Genomic DNA, 24,560 nt, shown 5'->3' with positions numbered 1-24,560 from the left:
ACATTACAAAAAACATTCTATGACATTTTTAAGGATTATCATTCTTAGTATATTCAATATACACTTAAATAACATTCAATAACAATTTATTCAAATATTGAATTGGATAAAACAACATTTTCAAAAAAATCATATGTTTACAACAATTAAGTGTCGACAGTAAAATAGATTGGTCTAAATTTGAAAAAAAAGTTTGTATTGTCTTACGTTTGTTTGATCTTTACGTAAATTAAAAAATGTATATAACCAGAATTTGAATGAATGCATTATTGAAGATAAAATGAAGGTTAAAATGAAGGCATTTTATTAAAAACTAATAATAAATACAATTTAATATTATGATGTGTAGTTGAAAATTAATTATATTTTTAAAAATAATTAATTATTATTTTATTAGTGTGTACTTTATAGTTGACAGTATATATTTTTAAATTTTGAATATTGAATATATAAAGAATAATACAATTTTTAATACACTTTATAATGTCATATTTAATCGTCTTAAGGGTATTTTTTAGGCATATTTGCTGGGATTTTATAGTGTGTTGAAGGTCATAAAACCCCATCACTAATTATCATTACTAAACGAGCTATTTATGAGTATAACCATGGCTCTAAATTAAATTTAAAAAGATTTTAAAGGAAGCATTAAGGTCACACTTAAAAGTAAATTACAACTTAGGTGCTATATTTTGACTTCTTATAAATTACCTAAAGTAAAGGTAACTTAAGATCATAACATGCCTACTAACTAAAGGCTATACTTACTTAGCGACACAGTTTAGTAGTACCTACCAATATAATATGGCGATTTATAAGATTATAATAATACCAATATTGCCTATTTACTATATTTAAATATTAATTGTAGGTAGTTGTTTTATTTATTTACCTTACATGGATTATAATTGTATACTTAATATAAATATAATTATATATTTGATAAGATAAACGTCATATGACATACATTATTCAATGTTGATTTGTCTATATATTGATTACACTGTACCTATTTAAAGTTTTGATAAAAACAGGAATTCCTTATCGAGGACGACAGAAGGTTGAGGTGAGCAACAATCATCAATATTTCTTTCATAAATCGAACAAGGGTGTTCAAGGACTTAAATTTAAAGTAAGTTTAACTTATCAAGTGACTATTTTTATAATTAAGTTTCTAGATATTCCTTATTACGATGAAACTAGGTAAAATATTATTTAATTTTGAAGTTCAGTTACATCGTTTGTATACAAAATAGGTGCGTTACTAGATGAACTAGTTATCATTGATTTTACATGGTTATTGGTCTGGTTTTTTTTTATGACTATTTGCAAATCTCATAATTTTAAAACATTAAACATGTTATGTACATATTTATTGTTTAACCATAAAATTCAAATACAATTAATTAATACTATGATTTCAATTGAAATGTTGAGAAGTAATATTCGTTTCACTTGAACGGAGAATTTCAGTCACTATTTACTTTCTCTCTCTAACCCAAGTGCAACATTGAAAATGTACGTTCAGCAGAATCAACCATGTTTTGTAAGCTTTAATATCAGAATGAAATCACCTATATTTTTTTAAACTTTTTTGTTGGAAGCTCATAGATTTATATTGATATTTTAATTGTCAAGTGTCGAGTGAGTTATAACTATATGAATATAACACATTACAATTTTAAAATGTTTATGACTCAATTTAAAATTAATATATTAACAAAAGACTACGAGGTTAGACTTAGATTATGTTCTTCCATTTAAGGTTGATATTATGTAAATTAACTGTGCAATATTGAAGCTTCCAACACAAATTGGTTCTGATGAGTTCAAATTTGCTATGTTGCACGTTGACGTGGACCAGCGATAGAAAACAAACAGTGAGTTTAAAATATCCTTATTAGGTTAAATAAACTCAATATTACTAGTATTTATTATTATCATGATGTAATAAAGTGAATTTAATACTATGACTTAAGGTCAGCAGCTTTTGTAAAATCTATACCAACGAAACAAACGAAAGATAATCGAAAATGTTTATGTTCGGTTTAACGGTCGATTATTTCATGCGTCGAAAAAATAACTAAATAGTGCCTATATAGGCTCCTTATGAGTCTTAAGCACTATATGTGGAGTTAATTCGCTCCTAAAAGCTGAAAAAACTTTTCTTACGTAAATCTTGTGCCAAGCTGGTAATAATGGATCATATTCTCTAGCCAGTGGGTCGGCATAGGAATATTGAGACGGCACATCAAGTTTGACATCAACGAGACAGTATTGGGCCTTAATGGGCTTAGCTACCTGTAGGCACTCGTCAAAGTCTCCTAACTGGAATCTGTTTCCCGACAACAGTCCCACTGCTTGTTTCGCTGATGCATCCCACACTAAAACATAATATAATAATAGTGTGATTAGATTTTTTAGGGATTCTATATTAACAATGGACGCTTTATAGGTCCGTCATCATTTGAACATTTTGACAATCAGTTGCTATGGTAACCTATTATCTTGATATTATGTGTTAAATTATTTTTATTTCGACTTGTTTTTTTTATTTAATATGGTTAGGTAAATGTTTAAAATGATTTATAATCTGACATTTATAATAATTCAGACATTTTTGACGGTATATGATGTATTATTTTTTATTACATTATGCATATAGGTACATCTGAATCTGACCTTGAATTCGATAGTGTTTTAAAAACTGCCCGCTAGTACTACCGAGTTCCTAACGAAAAACAAATGAAAACAGGATTTTTTCTAGAAAAACAAAGCTTTATTCATAATACAACAAATTGATAAATCATAAAAATTAATGTTTTTTAATATCCAAATTGTTTATTAAGATAATCACTTATATCATAAAAGTATATTGAAACTCGAAAATTGGCGCGTTTGAAAAGTGGTATTTTAACATTATTACAAATTTCCTGCACGCATGAATTATTTGAAGTTTCAGGAATGTGTTTGGTCGAAACTCGACAGAAATTGTTTTGTTTACTATACTAATACATACTTAATTTTAGTTTTGTAATTAAGAAGATTTAATTGAATTTTAATCAATCATCAAGAGCATATAATTATTAATTTAATGTTCTAAAAGAGTGAAAGGTAGATTTTTTTTTATATTCATAGACAACAGTTATATTATTATTATAGCTCGAATGTAAATAGTTCGACGCAAAGAATGTGTAACAAAAATATTAAACTGTCAATTTAATTATATTTAAAGCTTCAAAACTTCAAACAAATATAGTGTTATGCATATTTTATTGAATTGACGACATGGTTATCGCCGTGTAATGTCGTCTCTGCTTACTAAAGCATGATATAGCAAATCTTACGTTTAAAAGAATCAAATTGACTTTGTTATATTTAATATTAGAGTGAATTGACACTTTACATTTTTAAATGTAAAGGTGAAACATATTATGCAGTGACTACGTAGACTTTTTATAATATTTTAATTTTGAAGCAGGTAATGATCATTTCAAAATGTACGAAGAAAATACAATTTTTACATTGCTATATTATGCGTTTGTACGATGAAGACAACACAAATGGGTACGATGTCCTCTTGACGAGGTTGAGTAAATGGCGAATAGTAAATATTATGTGTGTGGTCGTGTGAATATTAATTATTTATGCTGCGAAAAATTGGAAGTAAGTACTAGGTAGTAAGTACTAAGCATGAAAAATAATAAACAAATTTTAATCGGCCATACCATAGAAATCCACCGTGAACTGGATCTTGTGCATAAAAAATAGAGCACTCATACAAACTAATAGAAGGTTGATATTATTATTAGATCTAGGATTTCTGTGAATTAGCATTTTTTTCCTGTAATCCAAATACATTGATTGCCAGTTATTTTCGAGATTTTTCTCACACTGAATTAAATAGAACAGTTTTTATTTTGCATATTATTTAGAGTTTATGAATATTTATTAAAAAAAGTGATGAAATAAATCGTGTTTATCTAATGGAAATCTGTAATTATTGTTTATTCGTCGTAAATATACTATTTATAAACTGTCATGGTCGGTTATATACTAAATTTATTTTGAACAACAGATAAGATTTTATCTTAACAGGCTTGTGGACGCGTGTTTGCAGTGTAAAATATACAAAGTGTTAATCTCTGTACATATGACATTTAGTGTAACATTTATAAAAACAATTTTGAGTAATGCCTAGTGAAGGTGGCGGCGAAGGTGCTAAATATGACGATTTGATGAAGAATTTTTTTAACGAAATTTTCGTAATCGATTGTCAAATAATTAATTATATTTTTTGCAATAAATTTTATATAAGAACTATTTAATATTTGCATATTCTTAAAAATAAAATTCGAATTTTACCGTTTTTCATTGTATCTGTATAAATCGTAACCCTATAATTATGCAGAGCACGTTAAATGATATTATATTAAAGAGTATTATACTTAAATTTTCAATATTTTAACGATAAAGATACATAATATCTTATTTATAAAAAAAAAATGTAATAATATTTTTTCCACAGCATGCATTGGAGAATAGTAGTAAGTTTAAAAAACAAGTAACTTGTATTTTTATTCATTAATAATTAGAGCTTGGATTTATATACAATAAAAAATGGTTCTAAAAAAGTCCTAGCCATAAAATCATAATAATATAGGCTTTTAATAGGCCTACTAAAATATAAATTATATTTTTATAGAAATATCTTAAACATTTGATGTGCGTCCCAAGTACGTTCAAAGCGTATTGCATATTTTGTGTAGTAGGTACCATTAAATACATTTGTGAACTACAAAAAAATCATCATTATCGAAAATCGATTCTGAACGAAACTTATTTTTTCAATAATGTTTTCTTAAATTTTCACAACACATCAGCTCTTTTTAAGTTTTTGCTTATGCTTAAAAATAAATTAAAATGTTAAAATCGAAAAACAAAGTGTAAAATAAATTCGATTTTCAACCGAAACAATGGGTAAAGGTAGGTATTTTAAAGTTTCAAGCCACTCCGCCCGATCAAAATAATGTACACATAAAATATTTAAAAAAGTTCTAAACCGTAAAACCATTTGGTACAATTCTCGTTTTTCTCTTTATAAAAAGTGTGGGTGGTATTTTAATAATAATTATAAAGCACACAATGTTGAGGGTTTTACGAAATTATGTTATTCGACTGTCTCAATAAAAATAAGCAGAACTCACTGTTATAAAAACTACAATACGAATACAATGGTCTATTCACATTTTTAATTGATCGGAAAAAAGGATTTCTAACAGCAAAACCTTAAAACACACAAGTTTTTAACCAAATAATATTCTATGGAAACTTTATAAATATGTGATTACTGCAGCTACGTATTACATCATTACAACATGTAATCCGTTACCTATTGTAGGGTACCTATTTCGAACATTTTCGTTTTATTATTAAAACAAATTAAAACACACTATCGGGCAACGGTGCGGTCGGACAGTTTATTACTGCAATACATGTTATTTTTCACGAACGATGAACTATTGTACACGTCTTGAGAATGCTGCTGCGACATGGCTGTACTGACATGTTAGCCTACCCACAACACTGTCTTTATAAAATGTCATTAAAACATCCCCGAACAAATGCATTGGACCATAATGGGTATTAGCAAAAATAGAAGTCAGAACACGCGTCCATTAAACGACTATTTGAGACGTTGACGAATTAATATAATATTTAACCAACCGAATGTGTCTAGAAAATTGTACCATATAGTGTACCCGTTACGAGCTACGCGTATACCTAGGTATACGTATATATTTTAACCGGATTACGCCGTTGGCATGAAAACAGAAAGTCCGCTGGTGTCGAAACGATATAGTGGAATTTCAACCAGTTCTCGACGGAAACATCCAGTCGTTTGATAACTGTTTATTTTTTCGTTGGATATATTATATTTAGCCATCGAGAAACGTTCGCTTTCAAGTCGGTGACCGTACCCGCGTATATTTACAGTAGGTAATTAGTAGGTATGTAGGGTGGTGAACAGTGTACAACGGTTTTGACGGCGTATAGACGTCCATCGAATGACATCTAGCTGATGATTTTGGTCGGATCTTGGTTTGTATTGTATCGAGAGGTTCGCTGGTCGCATCGACCACACAATCGCGGCATTCAAGTCGGTGTGTGTTGTATGATAAAAACAAACGACGGATTTTGTACGTTATAATAATTTGTTGTTATTATCACAGGGGTTGTACGAATACATGAAACGCCGTTTGACCGATAAAAAATATACGTATAATATTATGTCCTACAAATGACGATAGATCAATGTGAACAGCGAACTGTTATTATAGCAGAGACAAGCTCCACGCGAATTGCAAATAATATATATTATCAATTGTCGCCTTGTTTCGAATGACACTCCGACCAACTAACTTTGAATACACTTATTTATATTTATGGGCACACGCAAAGCATTTTATTTTAATTCTCAATGTTTTATTTTGTGCATAATATTCAATTGAACGATGGTACGCAGTCCGGCACGCCTTGCAGTTGTCAACACTTACGGTAACTGTGCCTGACCACTAACGGCTAACTACATAAACCTTTCAGTTTTCTGTATCCTCGCAGATGTTATAGCAGTCTCCTATCTCTTTCTCTCTCTCTCTCTCTCTTCTCGAGAACAGAATATTGTAATCTAGTGTGCTAAAATATGCAAAGTGTACGCAAACACATTAAACAAATCCCTCGGTATAATTTAGTTACTCGTTTATAACTATTTAAGTTATACAACTATACTTTTGCTAATTATTAATCATACACGTTTGATTGTTTAAAGGTTTGAATTATTCAAAACTATTTGCAAATTTCAAATGTATAAAAATCAATGGTTTATTTATGATAACCCCTTTTGCTGTAATTGTATCATCACGAAGAATATATAATATATATAGTATATATATATATATTATATCTAATATAATTATATATTTTTATACATTTATACACATAATATAGGTATAGGTGCCTACCTACTGTAAACACACAATTGAAACTCTTCAAGATTTTGAGTAAAATTATTTTATATACTTTAAGCGTTGCCAATGGATAAGAATTAATTTTTCCAAGCACCACTATAAACATTTAAATTTTCATAAATAGTTAAATATATCGAGTACCTATACAACTATAAGTTAAATAAATATACACGTCTTTTTTTCATTAAATCAAATATAATAATATCTACAGTAAAATATTATCAACGACATAATAATTACAGTTGGAAATCTATTTTAAAACTTTTCCTACCTAAGCATTTTGAATACCAAGCAAAAAATAATAATTTATTCGTTGAGACATATGAAATATGCATATTATACTAAACGTAAACGTTACACGAATGTCATTGACATTTGCCAGTGTAATATTATTTTAATTGTATGGCATTGATTTCAGCTTTCAGGGTTATTGTCAGTGGCTCAAAACAAATGAAAGATGCCTTTCATAATTTATATAGTTTTCATATATCGCTTAAACAGTCGTATAAAATAAGTGGCAGAATGAAAAATGTAAATTATAAAATGTGGAGGGATGCCATCCCACAGTACCCCCCCCCCCCCAAATTCGACCGGTTGTTTTATGTACCAAATTCACACCATCGAGAAAATTAAAAACGATTACCTATAAGTGACTGTGAATAATTTATTATTTTGAAACATTTTACGGTGTAGAAACGATATCTTAAGATTAGAACGAAAATACAGCAGCAAGATATCAGCTATGACAGATGCTGGTATTTTATAGTACTACTAGCTGACCCGTGTATTTTGTTGCCGACAAAAAACGCCAACTTTTATAAGACTCAATTTTTGTTTAAATCTTTATCTATTTAATAGTCGGTGTAAATGTGTAATGGTATTAAAAAATTATAAAAAAAAAAAATTAAAAAAAGAATTTATAGAATTTTAAATCGGTGGTTAGTAATAAACTATAATAAGTAATTTTTTTTCTTACAGGTAAATATTGTTAAATATTAAATATTAAATCAATATTGTTAGCAGAAATAAACAAATATGCTGTGTAGCTATCAAATAACAACAAATACAGGTTGGAATTCTATCCAACAATAATCACATAATAACAATTTTATTGTGTGTGTAACCAGTGGCAAGCGTTTGTATGTATAAAAATAAAATATTAATTTCTACTTATTATTTCTATAACTATTTATATTTAAATCCATGACCAATGGCAACTATTTATAAACAAAAAAAATTATATTTCAATCATGAATCTCAAAATCCATGTGCAACTGTGTGAACACCCTTTTAAAATGATCAATTTGAAAAAATTTGCTAAAACCCCTCTTAGCATTACGTGGTGTTACGAAAGTATAGTAGAAATTCAAGTTTCTAGGCTTCTATCTAAGTATCATAGTTTAGACTCTATGTTGATCAGTTAGCCAGTCAGGATACGTTTGATCATTATTTTTATAAACTATTAATTACTATATTGGTATATGATGATATATTTTTAATTTTTTCATATTTATGCTACTACCGCATGGCATGTAGAGTGATTCGCCAAGACACTAAGCACGCTTCCCTCATTGTTTCATTTGATAATGAATTTATTCAAATTTATTCTGACTTTTGGAATTTTGAAATATACTCTAAGTCCATATTTTAAAATTCATGAGATTTTTTGTACAATTAAGGATTGCGTTGTTCCGTTACAAATTTCTATTTGCTCACCAGTAAATAGATGCTTTTAGAAAATTGTGATGTACCTACCTATAATTCTAAATTGTAATGAGAAGTTTTTAATTTATACTAAGTATAATAAATCGAAAACTGATTTTACAAAAATATAAATAATATTAAAATACCAAAGTAATACTACCATATTGGATGTAGTGTTTATTATACTTGGACCATTTTTACAAATTATAAATTTTGATAGATTAATATTAATTACTGAAATTGTCAATTCACCATTAAAGCCCACATAATATTCTCAAACAGTCAAATCCATTATAATAGAGTATGAACCTATTATCCTCAGTACACACAATTAAATATTTAAATAACTACTAGTTAGTTCGAATTTTGATTTTGAAACGTTAACATTTTCAGATGAATCATGCACTAGATAATTTACAGTGGAAATGGTCGGTTTTACATTTGAAAAACAGAAGTTTGTATTTCCGCAGGACACTCTTTAAGTATATTATAATATTAATTTATTATATTATTAAATTATAATCAGTGAAAAAATAGTGAGCGTGCTTAGTAGTGAATCACCTTCTATATTATATTTGTATCGAACTAATTAGATAGACACACCTAAATTGAATTGTTTTTAAAAAAACGACAGCACTGTTACACAACGACTATCGAGGCAATTCGGTATTTAAAGCTGTAATTTAAAAGGTATAACAAACTCACGACGAGATCCTAAAGGAACAGAACAATGTAGCATTATGTCTGTGCACTTCGCCATATAGGTAGTTAATTATATTATCACAACGCATAAGCGTTTTGAATAATTATGATGAGATTAATTATATACTTATAGTTATTCCCAATACAATATATAGGTACCCTCGGGCAGTCTCGGCCGAACGTGTGATGCCTGTGCCACCAAGTTGCTGTAGTAGAAGTTCGATCTACACACTACGTTTTTTTTTCAACTACTAACTATTACGTGGGTACCCTAAGTTACCTCCAAATAAATAAGTGTTTTAATATTGAAACATCGCAGTTATCACGCATGTCTGTGTAGTGTTTTTTTTTTTAAGTTTTCAATAATTATTTATACGTTAATATTATCAAATGCTAAACAACCCATTATTATTACTTGCTCCGTGTTTTAAACAACTGATTTTCGAACAATGCTTTGTTACGATTACACTTTACTTACGGTGTTTGGTGCGTACCAACATTCCGAAATCGTTATTATAGAAAAATAATGATTGCCGTTTTCCGAAAATGGGCTACGATTAAAAAACGAACAGGGTGTAGGTAGGTACTACATGCATGGCTTTAATGTAATTCAGTTGGTAATTAGTTTTTTAGAATTTGTGTATTTGATGATTCATATCTATTTAAAATTCCGCTAAATTAATATTAGGTATACTACAGTTTCACAAGCATAACAAAATTCAACAGTTTATTTATACCGTGGTAGTGATTCTATGGGTGTTTACTTTATTTTGAAATTGCGATGTTGGTAAATTTTTAATTCCATATTCCGCCGAAGTTGTAATTAATGAGGATACTCATGAATATAATATGAGCTAACGTTTAAGAAAATGAATAGGGACAGCAAATAATAAAAAAACACAGTGAATGCCGCCATAATTGCAATCATTTCGTAAACATAATACTACAGTGTAATTGTAAGCGCCTGCTATTCATATTACACGTCATACAAAACACACGACAATTTTATTGACTGAAAATGTGCCTCGGTCAGAGACTTTCGGGTTGACTGAATAAATTACATTTGTTCGAATTTTCGGCGGCGTTCCGTGAGATAAGGTTAGGTTATTATGGCGAGATTCTGTGTAGGTATTTGACTCGCGAAAATGATTTCGGCATCAGGAGATTGCCACGCGGTCAACGAACGGAAGGAGAATTTGTGCGTTCCCTAAGAATAAAACTAGTTTGTCAATTTTACGATGCAATCGGAATACACATATTTTATTAAGCTGTACCAGAGTGGCCGGACAAAATCATTGCTATTGTCTTATAAAATACTAAAAACAATATCAGTTGTATATAATATATACAAAATATACAAAATATAATATAATATACTTAAAACACGTCTAAAAACGCATGCGTAATAAACGCAAGAACGATATTTTAATTGTAAGCTACAGCATTGTATAAATACTAGTGTTTATTTAATGGTTTTATTTAAATGTTATATAGTTTTAATTATTTCAAATAGTTTCATATTTTTAATTAATTATTAATATTTTGCTTTGATGTAAACATAATATTTTGTATGATGACCATTAAAACCACGGTTAAGGGTACGATATCATGACAATGTATGACATGTGCCGTATTCTCAATTAGGAATTTCAAAAATATGTTTTGCTTAATATTTAGCATACGATAAGTGTGAACACGCCGGACCGTGTTTGAAATTAGCTTGGTTACAGATCATGTTTAAAGCTATAAATAAAGAGTGGGAGGCTGCACAGACGTTTCTAAAAAAGCCACAAAATATTAGATTCGTATGAGTTTTATTTTATTTGATGATTAACATAATAAATTAGTAATTTCGCAGGCCGTTTGGTCGGGACCGTATAATTATTAATTATTTTCATGCACATCGTGGATCAACTAAATTAAAGAGCGTTTATGATAATTTTCACGTATTATAGTTGTTTCGATATTTAAAAAATCTAAACGTTACTATGATATACATTTCAAGCGAAACTATTTCCACCCGATTTATAGCTTGTCATTTAACTTAATAGATCCTGGTTAAATTTTCCAAAACCAAAAATATAACTAACTATAATGATTGTTTGGTAATAAAATAATTACCCTGTACATATGCACTTAATTATAGTTTTATCGTTTTATACTGAACACACCCATACAGACACAAACCCAAATAATTACATTACCTACAAACGCTTAATAAGTAGTTAATGAAATGTTAGTAAATGAACTTGACTACATGAGTAATTATCGAGTAAAACGATAAAAATTTAAAGAAAATAAAAATTCACGAGTATATTAAGAAGTTTCTATGCATATTCAATGGCGGTCAAACAGGCAGAATGAGAGAGAGAGAGGCCCCCTCCATATACTTTTTTCAAAACTTAACATAAATTATATATAGGTAAAAATGGTAACCATAAATTATATTTTTAATGACCATATTATATAATATATAGTCTATGTTAAAAATTGAGTCACATCCCACCGTGATATATAACTATATGGCCATCCACTGTGAGCAATTAATTGTTATGATTCTAAAATAAAATACACCTAACCAGTCGTTAAAATCTTAAAACTGTTTGATCAAATTATAACTGCAAACATTGAACACATTCAGATAATACTTAATTATTAATACTAATTACTATAGTATTAAATTCCTTTATGTAATAATAATTATATAGCACACTGCACTACAAATAATAGTATACAATCGATACCTCTTTATTAAATTCAACGAACAATATACACAAAACTTACAATGATGTTATTAATAAGTAATGACGATTACACACAATGAAAATTATGATGGACACATAATATAGGTAATGTATATAATATGTTGTTGTTCAAACTGGCGCCTTTTAATTGTAACTATTTATTACCAATTTAATTATCTATTTCCTTATACACTTTATTGACGCGAATCATGAAATGTCGTAGATGACCATCTTTATAATTGCATGAGCTACGTTGGAGCCAACAGTTTGAGTAAATAGTAAATGAAGAAAGAAAAAATTAATGTTCCTCCGAATTCATATGATGTATTAAAAATTATTCATAAATGTTAAATCATCTGATTTTCGTTTCATTTGTATAATATTTAATAATTACTTGAAATATTGTAGGACGCGTAAAACGTTTGAAAAAAAATAATAATTGTATACTGCATATAGCATCACCAACGTCTAACATATTATTGTATTATTATTATATAATAATTGAAAAAAAAAAACATATCTATTATAATTCTATCTTAACTATGAATAACTTACTTTGTTGTGCCCATAGAGTCATATTTTTCAAACCCAACTGTAGCTTTATGCTATCATGTTGGCATTGAGAATTTTCTGATTTTATAATTGCATTTGGTAACGTCGGTAATATATTCGTAGGTCCTGCCAACGATGCGTTGACACTGACTAGAAATAACGTAAATACTGCAAAACGGGACACCATTTCATTAGATAACTGAAAGCGTTTCTGAAACAAAATAATTTATCATCATAGAAAATAGTTAAGTAAGTATTGTTTAATTAATTCATATAGGTATTCCCAAATCTTGTTCTATATTTTAGACTTAAGTTGAATGATTGTATTGGTGATATCGATCAGTGTGTAGAATCTCTAAGACCTAGCTTAATATTTTGCACAATGTTTAAGTTGAGTTTTTTTTCAAGTACCAATTCGTTTGTGCAATCTGCAATCGTTCATTTGTATATTATATGGTAAGATAAAAAATAATGTCCATATCTTTTTGGAGATGTGTTTTTAATGGAACTAGCAACAATAGATAGGTACAGCCTTTAGATGATAAATTAATCAAATTTTCTGAACTGAATAGTAAATATACATATACGTCGAGGATTTTATATTCCCTTCTAATTTATGGGCAGGATAATGTTCCAGTATTCAACAATCAAAGCATGTGGATATGTCCATAAAAAATGTAACAGCTGTTTTCAGTCCCCACATTCTATCACTTTTTTATTTTATCCAGGTTTCAAAATTCATTTAGACCGATAATGCAATTTTAACACAAAGTTCTGCTAAGCCTAAAATACATACTGTACGATTAAAAATTAGAAATAAAATGTTTTTCATTGATACCAAAATATAAAAAAGGGAGAAGTAGACCTTAAGAGTTGTAGGTGTCGAATGTAGGTACCTTGTCATTGAGGAGTAAGTCACTGAAATGTAAGTATATGAGTTGAATTTGAATTAAATTAATTTCGTACGAAAACGAAACTATTGCATTTGAAAATGTCAATGTGTGTATAAAATATAATAATGTATGTTAAAACTTTCATATCCAGGAATAATACTTTTAAATTACAACAAGCTAAAATCTTTATCCTTCATATTCAAGTATCTAATTTCGTCCAAATTTAAATTAAAACGTCTATAAAAAAACTGTATATATTTTGTTTTAAATCTTTTAGTCTCAGTATTAACTACATCTATACGAAATATCTTTTATTCAATTTTCCAGTATAAGGTTTACAAATTAAACACTTTAAACATTTTTAACTTATAATTTTATAATTATATAGTTCTTATAATTTATTAGAACACAATTTACCTATTATGCGTGTTCAATTAATCTATTTGCGTAGTATACTTTAATTAATTTTATGAACCATTAGTTAATTGTACAGGTACTTGGATTGTTACTCTTATATAATTATGAATTACCAGATCATCGAAGGTTACTAGTGTATATTGACCTTTTTATTTACGATAAGGTTGAGAGGTATTTAGTATAATAATATGTTCCGTTTAATACCTAAATTTGAGTACATACTTATTTAAAAAAAAAAAAACAATTTATATATTTTTTATAAATAATTTTTGAATATTAATTGCTTGTATTATGAATTCTATTATTATATAATACATTAATGCATACCATGTACATGAGTCCCGGATACTTGGCACAGATAACAATATAATTTAAATATATTTTAACTAATTTTAATGGCCTTATCCTGATCATTACTTGTTCTTAAAAAAAAGTCGATCCAAAATAATTAGCATATACCCAATACCCATTCGTGTTATGTAATATTTCATTAAAGTCACTAGCTTAACTATCTGTAGGTATTAAAAGTTTGGGGAATAATATTGAAACCCCAGCATAGAGCACAGTACTACTAGTCAGCCATCTTAGTGTGCTATCTTCTTTAACGACGTTGTATGTAATGTCAACCATCAAAAAATAATTGGATTTTTTAGCCAATGCCTACTACTGACTAGAACAATGTGAACTACGGTGACGTAGCAGTTAGAATTCAGAGACCGCCATTTTGTAATTTTGATTTTTTACCGCATTTATAGAACGTGCGATTAGTGTGAATGACATTTTTAGTGGAGACTTTTTTGGCAAAAACAGTGAATACAAAAAAATTATTCAAACCGAAAAAAGATAGAAGAGTTATTTAAGTAGTATTTATAATTAAAATAATAGGTGCACCGGTAGGTTAACGATATAACAGCATCCAGCCACGTATTTATGTGACTAGACTGACTAGTACAATGATATTAGTTACTAACTGAGAGATGACACTGTTACTTTCTTGAATATATTTTTTTCGTACATCTGTAATTTAGTGACCTTGAAGGAATTTTCCCAATCGATTATGGAGTGTATAGCTGTATAGGTACCTGCTCAAGTATACCCACTAGTGAGAATTTTCACCCCCCAGACAAAGTTGAAATGATAGTAATTTTTTTAATTGCAAATAATAAGCTATTTTTACTGATGATAATATTATACTACACAACATATTACACAGGTACATCGTATATCTATGTTATACAGCTATTTTCTGTTATTTATTCAAATCAATTTTGTTGGTTCTTAGTTTTTTTTTTTTATAATATTGTCATCCATGTGGATTCTGATTTATGGGCGTCCTTGAACCTACATAATATTGCCTTTAATTTTAACTGGTTGATACAATATTATTTAACGTTTGCCTGCATATAACTACATACGATGATAATATTATAGTTTTATTTATTTGAATCATACGATGATGGTTTTCATAATTCATAGATTTTGTTGAGTTACACTGGACACTAATTTGACTTATTTGTAAGATCTAATCATTGTTGATATTCTCTTATTTTATTTTTGCAAATCCTAACGTTAACTATTTGTTTACTTAAAGTGAGTGTTATGTGTTGAAGTATTGTAGTACTAAGCTATCACTTATAAACACGAGCACAAGCACTATACACATGTATATAATGTCAAATCCAACCATATCAACATTCATCAAATAATATGCATTCGACCAGCCGCAAGTATAAATAAATAATTTTAAATTCAATTCGAATGTAATGAAGTTCCCCCAAAAGTATACTGCTTTGTAATATGAAATTTTAAAATTTATGAGGACAATAAAAAAACATTTAAAATATACACTAAAAAATAATAAAAACATAATTTTTTTCAAAAATGTTATTTCGCGATCACTTTAAATTATGTTAAAACAAATATTCCCTTAAATGTCCGTATATTTTAAGATAGTTTTTACCAACTGTTAAAATAAATATTTAGTAAAGAGTAATTTTTACTCTCCAATTATAGGCACCATATGAAACAAGTGACTTTCATGTTATCCACCTTCACTTGATTAATTTTGATTCGTTGACTATAAGTTTAGTCAATAATCAACTTATTTCCGATATCCAATTGATAAAACTGAATAGGTACATATGTTGAATATTAATGACACAAATATAAAGAACCGGAGAATCGCATACCTATATGGTTAGACGGCATTTTTCTAAACTATTTTATAAGGTGATCAACATTTTTAATACTGATTGTATTAGACTCTTTAGCGTTTATGTCTTCTCCTTGATTATTATTATGTTTTGTACTTACAGAAAAGCTAAGTTAAGAAATCGATAATAGTTTAGTAAGTAATACCTCTGCTTAAGACAAAAATCTTTTCAATATTTAATACATCGAAACAAACTTATAAAAATGAACTTTTTAATACCCATGGACATATTACTTTTCGTTTTTAAACATATTAAAAAGTTATACAACAAAACATAATTTAAAATTCTGCTACCTTTTGCGTCAGTGTGGAGCAGACAGAAAAAATAATTTATTATATAGGTAACTAATTCATAAGAAGCCCCTTATTACATAAATGTAATATTTACGAGTAAGTCTCAGGTTTACTGCAACGGTAAATATATTATTATACAAAGTAACTTGATCGCTTATAGATTATTTTAATAAACTATTATTATAATTTAAAAACATTAAAATGTTATGACGTTTATAATTGTCTACAAACATTGTTCACTGTAAAAAATATGTAGGTATGTACTTGTTTTTTTTTTGTGTGATTCGGACATATTTTTTTATCTTGAAACTAAAATTCATGAATCTTAAAAATCAATACTCTAGTGACTTTTGTAATATATATTTTAAACTTAAATTTTGAAAAAAAAAACTAAATTTCTAAGTAAATTACTCAAACCTATTTAATTGAATGATAGGTAAGTAGTATGAATTTACAAGTATAAGCCACATGCATAATATTGTTGGAATTCACACCAACGTCATAAAGAATATAATATTATTTGTTATTTTTGTTTTTCATATTCCATTTTAAGAAATAATGATCGATTTCAACATTTTCAATTATAGAAACATAAATTTAATATTTATTATCTAAATAACAAGGGACATCAGTAAATTTATGCAATTTTCCCAGTTCAGTAATAACTATTATAGTAATATTATTCTAGTAGATATATATTATATGGGTTATTTCGAACACCGGCTTAAGACACCTATTGTCCGAATATTATTCTCCATATTACACGTGTTTAATACTATTGAAACCCTTAAATTGGTATTAAAATAATTTTAATATTATTAAATGTCATAAATAAATATGAAATATTATGCTTCACTATAAAATAAATTAAAATTCATTTTTCATTTTTTTAGTGTGTTATTTTTGTGTTTTTGTGTTTTCGCCATGTTGTTTTTTTTTTTTTTTGCTGAAGCACATGCATCCTTATTCATAGTAGAATAATATTCATACGAATACATCAATCCTACAAATGTAGATTGAAAAGTTCAAAGAAATTCGCAATTGAACATATATATTATGTTATTATTTTCGAGATGTCTTTGTTACATATTTGCAAAATGTATTATGTACCTATGTTTTTTATATTATAAACAAAAGTTGTTTTGTTTAAAATAAATAAAGAATATTATTATCCTATTTGTATACCATTAGTTTCTGTTGTTGTTATTTGTACACTTACGGGTTAGGTACCTAGGTACTTATTAAGCGTACTTACCCATACATATAGTAATAACTCAGAGAGGTACAAAATAAGGAATGCTTTTAAGTCTGAATTTATATTGAGTTCATATTATTTTATTTTATTATTTTGGCAATTATATAATCTAACTAGGATAATCTTTTATATTTTTTTGACACCAAGGTCACAATACAAATTTTTATATACTCGTTTAATATTTTTAGTGTGCATCTGACGTTACAAATTACAATTCAACAAAAACGAGTCTATGTAAAAGGAAATTATTGTTTTTTTCCAGTAAGTTGATACTTATAAGTAAAAATTAATTCAAAAAGCAATATTAAAATAACCGTTTAAAGTTGTTTACTTGTAAATAAATTAACAAATAAAAAGTTTTCAAATAAAAGTTGGTAAAATTACTTTTAAATCAGTCTGATTACGTATATATTTTAGGTGTTTTGGCGTTGGTCAGTTTATCGGATACCTATTTTAAAGTCAGTTAAATAGGTGAATACATTATATTACAAAAAATTTAAAAATTAACACTCTCATATGAATGCGTGTTTTACATTTTGTACTTATAAATAGTTTAAATCATTGGTATTGATTTAAAATACTGCACTGGTTTGATAAAAAAGGGGGGAAAGTAGGTAAACACTCAATTGTACCGTAGGACTGTAGGAGTCAAGTGTAACTCGTCATTGAGTAGGTCACTGTAATGTATTATGAGTATTATGACCCATGGATCTGTTAAATTTGAATTCACTGATAAATAATTGCATACTGAAAACGATTCTAAGCGAAGACTATCTGTCAGAATATTGTTGTAACATAATATTGCTATTAATTATTAAGTAATTTATTTAACTACACGGTACCAATAAACTAGGCAATAGCATAAAATTAATATAAATATTTTGAAAATGTCACAGTGAGTATAAAATATAGCTATATTCGTTCAAAGTTTTAAATACCTGATAATAATATTTTTTTATTACTTATAAAAAATCAACTAAAATTGTTATCCCTTGTTTAAATGTCTAGCCATCCAAATTTGAACTTAAAAATTTCTATGGAAAAAAATTGAGTTAACATAATATATTTTTATATTTTTGGTTACAATACGAACTAATTATGATTCATGAGGAACATTGTGTTAAATTTTTAGTTCTTAGTTAGAAAAATTGAAGATTTTATACATTCCAACGACAAATTATTTATAAATGTTCGTGGAGCACTTTCACGATACACTAGGCCCCGACAAAAAATCCATCAAAAATATATTATTATTTATAAAAAATATTAAATTGTACAATTTAGTTCAAATTTGTTGAGACCTTAATATCATGTAAAAACAAGCCAATGGTTACGTTATCGAGGATTTTCTTAATATTAAAAAAAAAAATGTTCATAATATTGACAAATTTCGTTGAAATTTAAACTTAAAACACTTATAAAAAAAAAATCGTGTTCATGTAGGTATCTTTAATATTTTTAAATAACCATTAATATAGATTATGAGACACCTCGAATTAAATTTTCAAGGTTTTAGACTGGGTGAATAATTTTTTAACGACATTTATAGAAAAAAATAATATTGCTTAAATGTAGCATGCTACTCAATATTTCTTTTTCTGCAACGAAAATTGAGGAATTTATATGTAAGTTTTTGTGTATTGTTATATTATTACTAATTATTGACCATTCACCTTTTGGATACAGCGTGCGCTTAGTGAACATATTTTTATGTTTACCATGAAAGGTGATGAATAAATATATAAATATAAGTATTTTATATTGAAATCATTTTGTAGATGAGTTTTAATAAGCAAATAAAGTATAATCATACATCACATAATACCTATATAAGTATAATGAATGTTTTAATAAATAAAAATTAATTTCAATACAAATCGTATCACTTATGCGCACTGTTGCCAATTGATAACATACCCTTAAATGTTAAATTAAAATAAAAGAAATTAAATTTAAAAAATCGGTTACGCAAAATTGGTTATGCGAAATCGGTTGTAAAAGTTTTACCTTTGCAGCCCAAAAACATATCTAGGTTGAAAAAATCTAAAAAGTCAAATGTCTAGTATGTGATATATAAAGTAAAATTTGTAAAATTAAAATCACAAAATAAAGTTCATAATTCATTAAAAAGTGTTTTTGTTCATTTTCCCATTTCACCTATAAGGTTCATTCGGTTATAAGATTAACTTTGTGCTGGTTCTAAAGTAAATCTTATAAGCGGTTTCCGGTGTCTACTGCACATAGTTCAAAAAGAGTCAAAACATTTTGAAAATGTAATATTGAATAAAAATTCGAAAATAAATATTTGATGAAAACAGCAAGTATTAGGTATTTGTTATTGGATTACACATTAAAAAAAAAACGGGTTCGCGTAAAATTTTTGGTTTTTCATTTATTTTTATTTTGTTGAAAAATACTTACTGAGATTTTTTAATTTTCTATCAAAAATCACCCTCAAAGTTAAATATTGAAGCATTTTTTCGACTGTTTATCATGTATATAAGCACACGAAAAAAAAACATTTATCAATGTAAAAAGATACATTCGCCTCTCAGAATCCAAAATGAAGATTGATAAATCTATCGTACTTAATAAAATTACAATATTTTATTTTATAATGTTTTTTGCAGTATTTTAATCGAAGTATAATGATAGATGAAAATTATTCAAAATATGCATTCTTAATTATAGTACCTAATTATCATATATTACAGTTATTAAAATCCGTTAGTTATTCTATATTATTGAATTTTTCATACCATAGTTAATATATTATTTAAAAAAATTGTTTTTATAAAAGTACTGAGTGAATTTTTTAAGCTTAACTTACTTGAAATCTGTTTTCCCGTTCTACCACGTTTCTTATCTTAGAGACTACAGCTCCGATCTGTCCACTAAGGCAACTGAACTACGATTCACTGAAACTGGTTACGGTTCGACTATCAAGACCAAGTTCAAGAATTATATCCCCACCTCAACTACCTTCTGTATTATTCTTATTACCATCCTTCTGATTTCCTCCATTCTTTGGCTTAAAATTGAAATAAATGTGTTATACATACAACATAATTTTTAAAACTAAATAGTTAAAAAAAACCTTGAATATAAATGGTGTGAATGATTATAAATAATATTTGGTGATGTACATTACAATATAATATAATATTTTATTATTTAAAATTTTGAGTAAGCTGATGATAGTCTAATACTGGCGTGTAACCAGAATTAATTACTTTTTTTTAGATGGAGGGGAGTTTTTAAATTTAATTTGTAAGCCTAACATCATATGTGAGCCTTACACACTCTATTGAAGTCATTAATCTCCATGTTAATAATATAAAATATGAAGTAGAACCATATTATAACAAACTAAGTTAGTAAAAATCTGAATCATAATATATTTTTGGTTAAATACAACAAACAAAACCCTCCCTAGCTATGCCACTTATTGTATTTTAGTGTCTACTTTTTATTGTAAAAAAATTATTCAACCTTCAACTTAAGGGTGTTTTCTGGGAGTTGATTTGAATCTATTTTAGTTATTGAGGGAGGTCAAAATATTTGGGGAAAACTAAAAACAATTTACCGTAAACAACACCAATTTTTAACAAAATTGAATTAATTTTTTAATAACACGAGCGTTTGAAGTACACGTTTTGAAAAAATTGGATGTTTAAACAAATATTAACGAATTAAATATCTTCAAACGATTTTAGTTATCTGATAATTATTCTAAAAATATATACATAAAACATTCTACTATGACTTACATTATATTTTGTATGAATGAAATGTTCGATTTAGACTTATTTGAAGCTTTTTATTAGACGTTTTAATTTTTCAAATGCTTAGTTTATTCTCTACAAATTCTATAAATTTTTTATATTTGACAAAAAACGTTAAGCTTGGTCACAAAGCTTAAAATTTAATGTAATGCTCCTTATAAGTTTTACTTATATTGGTTTAAAAATATCAAAAATACAAATAGTTTTTATAAGCGTCTGAAGTTCAATTATTGACAACATTGGCAAACTGACAAAAATGAGCAAAATATTAAAGTGAAAATTCATTAAATCTTAAATTTTAATAGTTTGAAAATGTAATATAAAGTTTTTCGTTAGTTTGTTTTGCAGCAAACTTCAAAAATCGAAAACATTTTATACACACAATTCATAGATTTACATAGGCATTTCAAGTTCAGAAGTTCACCAAATTAGTTATTATTAATGACGACTTAATAAGCAAACAATTTAACGATTTTAGTTTTTTTGTTGTAACTCAAAAAATATTATTCGTAGACACTTGAAACTTATCACTACCATGTGTATTTATTCATTATTATTTACAAAGCCAAATAATATGTTCATTACATTCAGATAAGTTATAACTTATAAGCTGTGTATATTAACAATTACCTAGGTAGTAATATTATAATTACCATACCAAATACCTTAAAAATAAATTATTAATAGTAATACAAACACATAATAAAATATTTTCAGTAATAGAAACAACACAACGTTTCTGCTCGGTGCGGGTATTGTTAGGTGTTTGATTCGTGTACTTACGTAGGTTAGGTTAAGTTTTTACCTATATGGTAAAAATAATCATTCAAATGGGGTCAATATTTATGCAAAAGAATCATGTATTGTATTAACTCCAAAAGCCAAAGAAGAGTAATGCCATTAAAATTTTAATGTGAACAATTTGATAATATTAAAACAACTATAGTGGAGTATGGCAAGTGAAAATCGATGTTGAAATGTGTTCGGTATTGACAATATTCATACCTAATGAATAAAACTCATAATTTCTATGCGTGTGGGTAATACGATTTTTCATTAAATTTAACACACCCATTTTAGTGACCTATACTCAATGATGAGGAACACTCGACACCTACTTTACAGGCTACAGCCTACCCTGCTTTTATTTTAAAGTTTAATCTCACAGATTTATAATTCAAGTGACCTATAGTTCATATTATGTAAATGTATACACTGTGATAGCCCGATTGGTCCTCATCGTTACGTTCGTGTAGAACAAATTATAATTATGTGGATCAATTAACAATAATTATGTTATTATTAAGTAGGGGCCAAATCTAGTTAGGCACCCTCACAGTATTTTTTTTTTTCAGAAACCAATATGAAACAGAAATAATTAGGTTTTTCGTTGAGAACTAAACTGGTTATGAATAGGTAATAAATAAGTCTAAAAACGTAGGTTTTAATTCCTCAAGGATCTCATTTATTAGTGCCAATGTTTTAGGTACTTTATTATTTTTTAAAACAAATATTGCTTTTCAAAATTGCTTTAAATTTATGTTTGCAGATGATATCAAAATATTTTTTACCTTAATTACTGTCGACTCGATGATAATTTGCTACAATCTAATTTAATTACATAGGAGTCCATAGATGTATTTATATTTCAGAGCGGGGTTAGCATATGGGTGGAACTTCTGTGTCCTGAAGGCTGTGTATCATGTTCCTTTATAATGAAACGTGTTTATTTTTCTTTGTTGAATTTTTTTTTTTTTTGTTATTCTGAAGACATAAATAGTATGTAGATTATCTACAATTAATTTTTATTGTCAAAAATTTACATTCATAAATATGAATGGTAGAAATGAATTAATATTTTTTTTACGGATTGGAATTTAGATTTTTTTCAGACAAGAAAAATATATAATAAGCGGATAAGGTTCGACGCTTCAATAAAATACAACTATAAAAAGGGTTGACCATAGATTGGTTTTAATTTAAAAACAAAAACATTTACCATAAAACTGTATTGATTATCATGTAACTTTATGGTACGTACTAAAAGTGTGGAAAATGATTCTCAACAGATATACTTAAAATACATATTATCCAAGATTTATTAAAAGGATTCAAAAACTATTTAAAGCAATTATTAGGTTCTACGCTATGCTATAAATAGATAATAATCATTTTTAAAATATTTTTTTTTTTTTTGAATATGTAATATGTGTATTATGTTTAACCAATGTTCAATGCCAATAGGAATTTTGAGTAATCAGCTAAAGTTTCTTTTGAACATAATATGTATTTGCTTTCCTAATTACCAATAAAATCAAAATTATTATTTTCAACTATATACGATTTCACAAAAAGCGAGCAAAAAGAATCATAATAACAATAATGCAATTGTCATAAATTTATGATTACTGACTAACCGATATCCGTTGAAAACAATTTGTCAAAAACTTCTAATTCTAACCACACTACGAATACCATAAATACCATAATTGTTTGATGACACAAATAGTGTGCATCCGATTTTACCACATAGGTACAATTGTGGTGCATAGGAAGTATTCACATCACAATCGATTTTGATAAATGTGGAAAATAGATACTTAATTTACAATTATAATACAATTTCTATAGGTACCTATTTGCTAATTGTAAAACATTATTTTGTAATGGTGTATGTGTTTTTTACGTTAATTTATAAAATTAAATTATCCTTTTAACTAAAAATGCATCTACAAACGTCCATAAATTGAAACCATTTATTTAAGTGGGTATAATAAATACGTAGGTGCCTATACTGCCTACTTATGCAGTCTAATAGAAATAATACTTCAAAAATTGAAAAGTATAGACATTAGAGGCATAGGTATATATTGTTCGTTCACAATAATTCTGCTTACATAACAAATACTAAAACAATATTTCTCAATTTTTACTGACATGAAATAATATTTAAACTATTTTATTCAAAACATAA

General features: G+C 27.2%; 1 protein-coding gene across 2 annotated transcripts in view; it reads right to left on the bottom strand.

Annotated features, from left to right (window-relative positions):
* Nucleotides 1-20,715, bottom strand: part of LOC111035265 (nose resistant to fluoxetine protein 6-like) — a 39,895-nt gene extending 19,180 nt beyond the window's left edge. For both annotated transcript variants that reach the window (XM_022316805.1, XM_022316804.1), the window contains exons 1-3: nt 20,632-20,715; nt 12,734-12,941; nt 2,173-2,384 (exon numbers count right to left, since the gene is read on the bottom strand). In XM_022316805.1, the coding sequence (XP_022172497.1) occupies nt 2,173-2,384; nt 12,734-12,917 (396 nt within the window). In that variant the 5' untranslated portion in view covers nt 12,918-12,941; nt 20,632-20,715. The remainder of the gene's footprint in view (nt 1-2,172; nt 2,385-12,733; nt 12,942-20,631) is intronic.
* Between the last annotated feature and the right edge of the window lie 3,845 nt (nt 20,716-24,560).

Source organism: Myzus persicae, unplaced genomic scaffold, assembly GCF_001856785.1.
Source record: "Myzus persicae strain clone G006 unplaced genomic scaffold, MPER_G0061.0, whole genome shotgun sequence".
Taxonomy (NCBI): domain Eukaryota; kingdom Metazoa; phylum Arthropoda; class Insecta; order Hemiptera; family Aphididae; genus Myzus; species Myzus persicae.
Note: the sequence above shows the minus strand (reverse complement) of the source record. Positions and strands in the feature narration are given on the sequence as shown.